Source organism: Haplochromis burtoni, unplaced genomic scaffold, assembly GCF_018398535.1.
Source record: "Haplochromis burtoni strain Fernald_Lab_line unplaced genomic scaffold, NCSU_Asbu1 Contig_75, whole genome shotgun sequence".
Classification (NCBI taxonomy): Eukaryota; Metazoa; Chordata; class Actinopteri; order Cichliformes; family Cichlidae; genus Haplochromis; species Haplochromis burtoni.
The window spans coordinates 730868-742999 of NW_024582436.1; the positions used below are offsets into that span (position 1 = coordinate 730868).

Sequence of the window (12132 nt, forward strand, 5' to 3'; positions counted from 1 at the left end):
GACACAACAGAAAATAAGAGAGAAAGGGGAAGAGGGAACTGCAGCGAGGTCGCTTCACAACTTTCCCGTCACAGCTGAATTTATACACAGAGAGGATTACTGCTACAAAACAACACAATTTGAGGTCTTACGATTCCGATGCTCTCTATTTTCCAAGGAAACCCCCCGCTGATGCCAAGCCGCAACTCAGTTTCCTTAGAAACAAAGCATGTAGAAACATACAGTGCTTCAGTTGTAATAACCAATAGTGCGACTGGGAAAGTCCAGTGAGATTAGAGGCTGGAGACTCCATCTGTGATAAGCAGCATTGTTGTTTCACTGTTTGGGGCTGTTATATACAGAGTCGTCTTCATACAGACAAGAAAAGAAATAAGTAAGAAAAGAAGCACGAGTCAAAGACCTCGTCGACTTAGAGAACACCACAGAGACGTTTTCAAAGCTCTTCTGGATTTTAAAGAGTATACGCACCATATCAAGCTTGTCTGACAGGACTGAAAATGCTGTGTCACTCTTAAAGCAATCAATCCTTCCTTTGTGTGTTTGCTTCTGAGACCCTTCATTCACTCCCATTCTAATATTCCTGTTCTTATTCTCTTCCATTTAGCCACACTTCACACTTGTCTAGTATTTTCTGAATTTGCCCCCCAAAAGAAAAGATAATAAAAGAATAAATGAGTGTAAATATAACTATTTATTATCTGGAAGCATGTTCAACCTTTAACTTGTGTTGCATTCATGGGTTGCCAGCTTGACTAGGATTACAAAACCCATTATATCACAGGAATGCATGCTAGTGTATTTGTCAGTCATAAATAATTCGCTAGGTATTTAAAAACATGACTGACATATTCATAGAGACACTCCCCAGAATTGGAATAGAGCTCTACTATCATGCACAGTATTACAGAGACTTATCTTCCCCATTTAACAATTGTTTTGTCTCCTCCCCCCCTTTTCAGTCTTCTTTAATTGAAATGAATTAGCTTGAATTAGTTTTAATTTGACTTATTTTCAGCTCACTCTGTCTGCTGCTCTGAAGTACTTATGATTGAAGCTGAAGGGGAAGTCTGTGTGTGTGAGATATACGGGCTTGCTCGCCTCAGGGAACACAGCCAGTATTTCATGATTTATGGCACGATAGAGGAGCCAAGTTCACCTCACACACATGTGCATCGCACACGCACACAACACAATACGCAGTTATGCAGTTTTAATTATGACAGATGTCCTCGGAATCAATCTCACCTGTCCCCCACAAGAGTTAAATGCTGATCAAAGCCATTTATTGATCACATGTTTGCCAAGTTTGTGTTTCCACATAATAGTATTTGCTCAGGGGAGCTGTGTGTGCTCATTGAATATAAACATGAAAATCTGTGTGTAACACCGGTGTTTGCTGATCTGTGAAGAATTGAGACTGTTTCTAGAGCAAATGGAGACCCAACACCATATTAGTCTGTTGTGTCCTGGAAAGTGCTCTGTGTGTGTGAGCATGTTTCCCGGCTCTCACTGCTGTATGAGAACACACCTGTCTTCAGTGGTCTTAAGGTTGCACGGTTTTCTATCTGACTGCTGGGTACCTCTATGTTTGAAAAAACAAATGCCAGCTGATATAGGATGTGTTTGTGGACCTGGAGACACCTGTTTAAGTGTCTCAAGGTCACATCAAATGTGACGATGTGGAAACATTTGCATCAGGACAGAAGGAGGCAGTTTAAGGGAGGATATCTTAGATAAAAAAGGAGGTTCAATGTCTAAGACAGGTGGTCTCACCTTACCTGCGATTAATATATAGTATTTAAAGGCCTTGACTATCCTGAACACATGAAATCCTGTTGTAGAGGCAAGAAATAAAATTCACCCCAGATTTTGATGTATTTGTGCACAAAATGCAATAAAGTCGACTGCAAGCTATAACCTAATATTCATCAAATGAGTCATCCTCTGAGCTGGAGATCACTTTGGTCTTAGTGGTATGTGGGATGACCCACAACCTGTAAACTAATTTAAAAATAAGTTGAAAGAGTCTGTACTCAGCTCTGCTGCAATTACTGGTACACATTCCATCTTCTCTGTCCGTCTCTCTTACAAATGAAGAAACTTACATCTACCCCACCTCCTAAGGCTCACACAGTTTAAAGTTAAGGTGCATTAAAAACACCAACCCACGCATAACTTGGTCTTTATGTGCAGCCTGCTGTGAGACGAGTACGGACCATCCACAAGGCTATGCCACAAATATATTCATTACCTTTACTCTAACACAGTGCTGTAAAACCAAAATCATTCAAGCTGAACTCGACTCGAGCCACGACCTCAGCTGCAGGACCTGCAGGTTAGGAGTCTCTCTTTGCAAGACTAAAGTTAGTTATCCGGCTCAGAGGACAGCAAATTTGGACGACTAGGTTGTTTAGCTTCACTAAGTTTGGAACAAAAGGTGTTGAATAATTTTAAACTTGCACAAATTAATCAAAATGTGGGATTTAATTCCATTAATAAATCCACACAATGACTTCTAATTAATTTCCAATCATCCTCGTCATTTATTAAGCGGCATTTGCTGTTTTTTCTAATGTGAGATTCATATTGCACATTGGCTATTGGAGTTTTCATTTTACAATTTAAAGTGTCATTTTTTAAAAGTGTTTTCTGAGCCCAGAAAAGTTGTCATGGGAAGAAAAATGCTATATGCTTATAAGGAAAAACAAAAAAGACGATAACACGAGTGCTGTCGATAATCCTCAAACCAATGGTGCTCATGGAAGGGGGCAAAAAGACAAGCGGAAAGATTATGCTAAAAAAGAATGATATTAAAAATCCAAGATCATCCAAGTTCAAGTACTCATATTAGGTTTGGACAAATAATGAGAAATGTTTTTAATAGGCTTTTAAAAAAAGCCATTCTTTAAATTTTAATCTTTCCATTTTCCTTTAAAAATATACAAGTATTAAGCAGAAATCTATAAACCAAACATTTTGACAAAAACTGAATTTTATTTGTTACATTTTTGAATTTTTTTTCTTCTTTTTTTGTCATTTTACTGGCACAAATGAGTTCTCAAACCAACCTTCACTCTAACAATGCTTTTAGAACGCGTCACATGTATTGTAAGTTCAATGAAAAAGAAGACCAGGGACGATGATCTCTTCACAGTGACATCTGTCTCTGGCTAAATGCCTGCAATGATTTTGACTGAGCTTAGCATTATTGCAAACCAGATAGATGCTGTCACCATCCTGTCAGCCTGAATCGCGCACAGCGGAGGCACTCTGACAGTCAGATTCTGCTTTAGCCACCTTTTCATTGTTCTGCTGAAGCAACAAAGCAGTGCAGATGAATGCCATAGCGCCGCTGCTCCCATCCACCAACAGAGAGGCATTCTCTCTCCCTTTCAGGGAGCGGGGAAAGGTCTCAGAGCTGGCTAATGCCATCAACTGAAAGAACCATTTCAGAGGAGAATGCCCCAAGCCGCACAGTAACGGGGGGGAAAAGCCCGATGCTGCCCTCAGCAAGACCTCTGGAGCTCTCCTCTGCGGCCTCTCTTTGTTTCTTTCTATATCTCTTCCACATAACTGTACTCACCCACCAACACACACATCGAGTAGCATGCAAGGACTCAGGTGAAGTTGATTCTTCACCTCCCTAGGGTTTTCTTAGAATGAAATTTGGTGTGATGGCTGTCTCTACAATAAGTCTAATGTTGATAGTATATGACCTCAGACGCGCAGGTACACAAAAGCACACAGATGAAGAAATATCACAGCGCTGCTTGAGAGCAAGCAATATTTTTTTTCCAGAGATGTCCCAGTGTGCACCCGCACGCAGGTTTATTAAAATGTGTCCTTTTCTGTGTTGTACTGCTTTTTACTTTTTACATTTCACTTTCACTTTTTGTCATGTTATTGCAAACTGACAAAATGCCAACTAAATTACAATACGACTCGCTGAGCTGCAGCGGCTCTGGGCAATTAAACAGCAGTGATTTATTTACAGTAGATATGCGGCTAATTCCCCTGTCGGGGCAGCTAGAAGGGACGGCACGCAGACACTCTCACATCCTACATACGAAGAACCCAGAGAGGGTGCTATTGGGTTCATTATGGGAGTCAGGCAACCACAGATTAATTCTGCTACCTATAATTGGATGGACTATCTCTGAGCAGGATGGGGCTTATGTGCCAGAAAGGTGGCTTGGGGATTTGCTTGTGAAAAACCACCAGCTGCAATACTTTGTGTGTGTCTCGGTGTTTTGCCATAAAGTCCCCGTGAAAACAATTTTGTTTTTGTTGTGTATTAAATCAAAAAAGTTGCATTCTTGAAGTTTATTCTTACTATTCTCTCTGTTCTTTCTTTCTCTCCCCCCCCCCCCCCCCCCCTCCTTCAGATCCCCAGCTCAAGGGTATAGTGACCAGGTTATATTGCAGGCAGGGATACTACTTGCAAATGAACCCCGATGGCTCTCTTGATGGGACCAAGGATGACAGCAGTAATTCCTGTGAGTACCTTGAAATATCTCTTGGACTTGTAGATCAGATTTTTAACAGGTGTCTGGAATAATCTAAAGAAATACTAGCAGAGGTTATAGAAAAGTTTACCCTGTGTAGGTTTCTTGAGCACAATTTTATGTCTGGCTTGTTTTCTGCTCCATATTTATTCTTCTTATACAAAAAAATTAACCAAGCAGTCACCCTCTGCTAATGTCTGGTCAGTATTTTTGATCTTTGGAGCAAAAATGGCTCTTAAATGGAGCCATGGGATCACACAGTTTGGTCCTTTTCCCGAGAGGCAAAGTGGACCAGGAAACAGTAGGCTCAACAGAGAGAAAAGGGTATTATTAGCTTGTTCTGGCACTGCTCCTCTAACACTTCAGGCTAGGTGGTTAATTTGATTCCAGTGCTTGGTGCTAATGCTAGCCTGACACTCTGCATTGTGTCACTTACTCCTGTCAGCAGGAAGAGATGTGGCACATGTCACATGCGGTAGGCTGAAGGGACTTATTGAAACGGTAAGCATTATAGATAGCGTGTCATTTTAACTCCAGGATCAAATTAGGTGTCGGCAGTTGAAACTGACCGCAAGCCATCAAAAAGGAAAGGAAATGAGTGGTTCTGCATTTAGTTCTCTCAGATTTTCTTCTAGGATGCAAGCCTGCCCTTTCCAGTTGCTTGCAGGGTCAGCTGAGTTCATTGCATCCCTTTAGTGCATGTCTCCCAAATACACACCTAATGTCCCAGCCAGGCCAGTCCTCTTGTTTCTCCCCCATACAAACAATACCCATTACCTACCAGGAGTCTGCTACAACAACAAGGGTGTTATTAAATCAGCCTCGCACTAGCGGTGGCCCCAATTACAACTGCTTCTCAGGTAGCACTGAGTGGCCAAGGCTGCGCTAGGCTAGTCACGTCCACCAGCTGTGCTGCAATTCATCTTCTGAGATTACCTAAATGCAGCAGTCAGCAGTTGTATTATCCATAGTTTGCAACGCCTTAAAGATAGACATCTTGTGTTTAGATGATGGATTGTTACTTAAATGTTTTACCCCCATCTAGTTAACGTTTACTTAATGTTTGGTTTGTCTGTTTCAATATTTTTTGGTGAGATTTTGATGAATGTTTGTGTTTGCTTGTTTTACGTGTGTGTTCCCCAGCTTTGTTCAACCTTATTCCTGTGGGCCTCAGAGTTGTCGCCATTCAATCCGTGAAGACAGGGTTATACATCGCAATGAACGGGGAGGGCCACCTGTACACATCAGTGAGCATTCTATTCTATTCTATTCCATTCTATTCTATTCTATTCTGCACGGCTTTCAGTAAGACACCTGTTTTGTTCCTGCATAACACAAAATGAAGCATAATGCTGAAAATGTTTCTGTGTGGCATCTGTTTATGTTTTGTACCTGTGTACAGCTGTATGCATATAAAATCATCAGTTTTGACATTAAGGCAGACTCCATTTTCAGTAAGGGGGCTTTGACCATGTCTCCAATATTTGCAATACCACATTTGCAACAGGATAATTGCATTTCCGTGAAGCTCAGGGATCCCATTAAGCAGAAATTTATGCAGTCCAATTTTTATTCATCAGCTTAAATGCCTTGCGACTTGTCAGTCTATATGAATTGGCATCTGATGACAACGGTCAGGATGCTCAGGATAAAAACCCCAAAAAAACAAAGTGTTTATCTTTTTTACCTCTGTTGGTCTAAAATGCTAAATTACAGGATATATTATGTCATGTGGCACATTAAAATGTTTAGCACGGCATTCATAAACCTATGCTACATATTCAACATTCATAGCTACAGCGTTATTTATTAGAGTGAGGACATCTGAAGAGCAGCCATTGTTTTTCACTACACAGTCACCCACTATTATTGACGGCCTCTCTTCAAAACAACATGGGCCCGGCAGGTTAGGCAGCCAAGGGAGTGATAAGACCTCACCCAGTCCGCTCTGTCCTCTCCCAGTCACTCAAATCAATCAGCAGAAAGAACATTGGGAGGAGTGAGTCTCTGCTGGACAGGGATATCCATCAGAATCATTGTCTCGTCAACTCCTGCTGTGCACATGTTCCTAATGCTCAGAGCACAGACCGGGAATTGCCTTTTTTTATTCCTCATTCATTACCGTAGAGGTTTACAGAGGCTACTTCTCTTACTGTACCATGCACGAGCATTCTTCAAGTATATAGTAGGATTCCCGTCTGCTTAATCACTGCTTGACTTAGGCCAAAAAATGAAATTCATTTGAGAGGATTGACCTAGAATCCTGTGGCTCTTGTTATAGAATTGCACAGTAGGGATTATAAATGAAACCGTGCTAACTATCAGAACACACAAAAAGACACGATTCCACAATTTGTTAAATGCAGGCAGCCCTTTTCTCGTGTAAACACATACTTTAATTAAGACACTTGTTCTTATTGAGATGTTTTTTTTCACCATATACTTACACAGATTGCACATTTATACATTTTCAATTCTTTTGCATGTGCTCCAGTTCACAGAATGATATTACATTAAACCGGCATAAAAGTAAACTTTGAGCACAGCAGTTGTGTAAATATAAGAATACATGAGATGTGCTCAAAAAAATTCCAGAAATCCATCCAGGAAATTCAAAACCTGTACCAATTTCAATCTGACCAACTATTTTGAAGTACTTAACTTCTTCCAGTGCTCTTGCTGTTCTGTATAGTCCTTTGAAAGTCCTCTTCTCATAACTTGCACATGTGAAGTTGCCATTTCACCATAGACCTCAAACACTAACTTCTATATGCAACAAACTAACAACTTTCCTCCCAAGAATCATCGCTGGTATTTTGCTGCGTCATCAGGTTTCTGAATCGGAGCCGTTCAGTTTCCAAACCTTAAAGCGGTTCATCCAGTCTTGCTCATCCACCATATCCTCTGACAGTGACTCAAATCAAGTCTAGAGTATAACACTGAAACTGCGATTCATAAATTTGCCCCTGAGGGTGAGATTCTCAGCATAGAGTTCTGTTGTAATTTAGTGAAAAGTGTGAAAGAGGACATTTGCCACTAATGACCAGACTTCGATACATGCTAGCGTGCCATCGAGTCTCTGCTCACGGCAGTTTTTTTGGTAAGACCAACACAGTCTTCACTGACTCCTCACTCACTAATCAGCATATTTAGAACTTTGCAAATCAAGCTGTGTATGTTTTGACACAGTGGCAGTCATCAAAGCAGTGATCCAAGTTCAGCAGGAAAGCTTGGAGTAGTCCATTGCTTCACAAGGAGACATCCTTAAAGGAGATAGCAACCAATTTTAGTTCAGTCATGGAGGAGCTGTGACACTTTTTTCACAGCTCAATAAACTAAGCTTCACTGTAATATAGATGCAGTTTGTCGGTGCTTGGGATTCTAACCTACAGTAATAAGAACCTGTAATAAGAATGCGAGTTAGCTTTGAGTTTCTCGTCCCTCTGTGTGGTTGGTATTTTATCTTTCAGCTTCTTGACATGTTTAGCGGAGCAGTAGTGCTGTGAAGTGGGTCTGGCTCTGCCTGGCCGGAGCACTGTGTTCCTTCAACACCGCTGGGCCTTCTCTTTTTTTCACGCAGCTCCTCTGTTCCATTTGCAGCTTATTTCTGTGCTAATGGAGGTTCTGATCGGCCCTCAACAATCCAACCACCCACTCAAAGGTCTCTTTTTGATTCTTAGTGTGTGAATTAGACCACTAATGGCAGCTCAGTAAGATGTTCTTCATCCTCCTCCATCTTCACCACCCCCTCCTTTCTGCCGCTGCTCTTCTCCTTTTGAAAGAAAGGTGCAGCGTTCCTCCCATTATCACGGTGTTCCTTCACAAGCGACAATCTGACAGTCGACCTTTTCCTACCGATTAGGCGTATTTGATTTTAGTGCACTCACATTTTCAGAAGCTTCTTTGATGGTTATGATAATGCACAAAAACATGCTGATTGGAGACAAACACAGGACACTGAACAACAGTGAAAAACAAGCTGTTGTTATTGGAAAAAAGTGTTCTTTAGTAAGTTCCCTGAAGCGAGGTTAGTTTAATTAATCAGTATTCACTTGGCCAGTTGTACAGTATTCTTTTACATATTAAATGCATTTCTGAGGCTTTTACCGCAATGATATACTTTGATAATGAGTGACACTCGAGGCGGCTCAAAAGGAGAGTTCCCCTCTTGCAGAAAATAGATGGGAAGCCCATTCATGGCCTCTGGTGGTGCATCATATTCTTTTGTGTGAGGCACCCAAGGCGCAGTATGGAGCTCAAATGACAGAGATAACATCAAAGTGACTGCACAGCCTGGCACAAAGGACACACCATGGAATAAAGAAGAGTTCAATCATCTCACCCCCTTTTCAATCTGCTCCTTTTGTATCTGAGCCAATAAACTCCTGGCTAATTTCTCCTCCAGGCTCCTCCCTGGATCAGGGATACTTTCGAAATGTAATAACAGCAGAGCAATTCTCCCAACTTGTTGTACTGGTGGAAGATAGCAGAAACAGGATTGCTGAAAGTCTCCAGATGCCTGTAATAGAGCTCCTGGTGCAAAAACAGACACATTCAAATGAGATAAAACATAAATCATTAATTATTCTGCGGGGACTAGCATACTAAATCCCTAAAAGCAAACAAGGGAGTGTTGGATTATATAGTTTTTTTGTTATACATGATGAAATTGTGGTGCCGCAGAATGCAACTCCTGATTTTGTTGTCATGTTTCAGTCTTGCTAATACAGTCTGTTGCCATCTCTCAAGTGTAAAGGTTCGGCATTTCATGGTTGGCTGGTTTTCTTTGGAACTAGTTCCCCATCCCCTCACTTCACTAGAGTCTCTCACTGCAGCCTTCCTTTATCAGCAGCCTGCACTTGTTAGTGCTACCTTTCATGATTGTCAAAATGACTTGCCACATTACTTGAGTGTTCCTTTTAGAAATGGAATCCTTGAGAGGGCCAAAGTGGAGCAGTGCAGCAGCTTTAGCTTCACTTGTTAAAAGCTGTGTCATCAGCTGCATGAACACAGAAGACTGAGGGCATCTATTTCCTGTAGTGCCCAATTCAGAATGTATGAAAGCTCCGATGAGCTTGATGTGAGGGCTCCTTCACTTTACATCAATATGAAAATGAAGGTGAATGGTGGTTGTGTGTAGGCAGAATAAGAGAACAGCAGCTTGCATGGGATTAACTGAAGTTGGTCCTTCAAGAACACTGAAGGCACCGTTAGATTTATGTATTTTATATTTTCCTGACAACTTTGCTAATGAGATAATCAAACCTTGTGTTTTTTTATACAGATATGCTCAAATTTTCTGCCATTTTGCTAACACCAAAGACATGGCATGTCATGAGTGCAGAATTTCATATTTTATTCTATGTTTATATCTATATATTGACAAGCTCATCCTGGAATAATTGTTGAAATAGCCAAATCCCAACAGCAGTCTGCCTCAAGGCTTTTTATATTGTAAGGTAAAAACTCTACAATAATACAGAGAAAACGCCAACAATCAAACCACTATTAGCAAGCACTTGGCGACAGTGGCAAGGAAAAACTCCCTTTTAACTGGAAGAAATGTTCAGCAGAAACAACCTCAGGGAGGGGCAGCCATCTGCAGTGATACGGATGCTGTATCGGTCTGTTGTGGTGAAAAGAGAGCTGAGCATGGAAGCAAAACTGATGATTTACCAGTCAGTCTGTGTTCATGCTCTGATCTATGACCATGAGCTCTGGTGACAGAGTGAGACTGCAGATACAAGTGCTGTAAATGAGCTTTCCCTTAACGACAGGGTGAGGAGTTTGGTCATTCAGGAGGGACTCTTACTCCTCCACATCGAAAGGAGCCAGTTAAGGTGGATTGAGCATCAGACTAGGACGGCTCTTGGCTGGCTGCAGAACTCCTCAGTGTTCCCTGGAAGAGATGGGCAGGGAGATGGAGGCCTTGGCTTCTTGGGATAGATTGCTATCACTGCAACCTGCAAAGCAGCAGAAAATGGATGGATGTATGGATGGACAAAGGTGGCTTTCAGACTGCCTGTTAAAACACTTGAACTTATTGCATTTCCTTGCCAGCTATAGCAAGATGCATGAATAAACCTTCTAGGGTGTAAAAAGTTAAAATCAATATGCAGTATGAAGAAGATACAAACAACATTATAACACCCAATGTGTATGAGTTCACATGTGTCTGCAAGTGTGCACGTGTGTTTGTTTAGTGTATATGCAACCCTGTAAGCCAGCAGATGGCTTTGAGTTAACAGTTTTGTTGATGGTGTCTGCAAACCTGCCAAGACTGAAAATGATCTCTGATGTTATTTGTTATAAACCATGCTTATCTAAAGTTCCTATGATGTAATTTAACAAACTGGATTACATTTAAAAACACCCCCCAAAAAACTTAATACGTTGGCAATGTTATTATTTTCATATTCCCAAATATCTACATATACTGTGATGATGACTCACATGATCTTGCCTCTGGAAGAGAGTAAGTCTCAGAGCTGAGGTGTGGGGCTGGTTTTGTGGGGAAGGGGGGTGTTGGGCTCATTTTTTTTTTAAAGCGTTTCACCCACCTTTAATGCAGTGGCAGTGTCAGGAAAGAAAGTGGTTGTAGGGGCTGGAGGGAGAGCTGCTTCATGCATTAATGAACAACAAGGTTGGAGGTAGGTGTCAAAGCTAAACTGGTGAACTGCTGGTAGGGGCCAATGCAAGATAAGAACAGATCGACTGGTCCTTCAGCCATTTAACATTGCTGTTATTAATGACTTTATGCTCTTGGCTCGTTATGATATTGCACAGATTTGATTCTTTTTGTCAGACATTTTCCTTCTTTGCAGGATCGTGTCAGTTCATTGTGCTCTATGGAGCGCAGCTTGCACTGTGGCAGCGCAAAGGAGAGTTTTCTTGGCGTAGCAGGGGGTTACCCAGTCCAAATAAGGACACTTGCCACAGTATCTTTGGATTTACTCTCTGAACAATAAGTCTCAAATAAACAACACTAATTTGTCCTTCATCTCTTTTTATAACAACAGCTTAAGGTCTGTTAGCGTCACATCTCTCCCTTAACCACTGTTCATTTAAGGCAATTAAGAGCAGCTGTTTTCTGCATCACTGGTTTACCTCACACATATTTATGAGTGAATAAAATGCAGTGAGATCCCTGCAAGCTTTCCTTCAATAGCACACTGGATTACAGGAGCACAGAGTCAGAAATTGTGCTTGCATTAGCTAATTTGCTTCAGCTTCTGCATTTTAAGGGGCTCATTTGTTAGCTTCTTGGCTAGCAGCTATTTAGATTAGCATTCAATCATACTTTACAACCTAACTTTTGTCCACAGTCACTCTGCTGATTATCTCATACCAGCATATTTGTTGATGCACTTTTACTTTGCTCCAGCATTATTTTTTACTTTTTGGTAGTCACTTCAACTGACATGAATTACGCCAGCAGAACATTTCTCCCTTCTCAGATTTTTGAAGTGCTCCCTCAAAGACCAAAGATTTCTCTAACTCCAACTGTATAGCTATTGGTTACACTGTATATGCATTGTTCCCTACTAGGGTTGCCAACCGTCCCTTAAAATACGGAATCGTCCCGTATTTAGAAACAAAAGTACACGTCCCGTATTGAGCTAATAAG

At 41.2% G+C, this 12132-nt stretch overlaps 1 protein-coding gene across 2 annotated transcripts in view; it reads left to right on the forward strand.

The window, feature by feature from the left end:
• The window catches only part of fgf14 (fibroblast growth factor 14), a 113520-nt gene that overhangs the window by 73207 nt on the left and 28181 nt on the right, over window positions 1-12132 (forward strand). For both annotated transcript variants that reach the window (XM_005935808.3, XM_005935809.3), the window contains exons 2-3: window positions 4386-4496; window positions 5649-5752. In XM_005935808.3, coding sequence (XP_005935870.1) covers window positions 4386-4496; window positions 5649-5752 — 215 coding nt within the window. The remainder of the gene's footprint in view (window positions 1-4385; window positions 4497-5648; window positions 5753-12132) is intronic.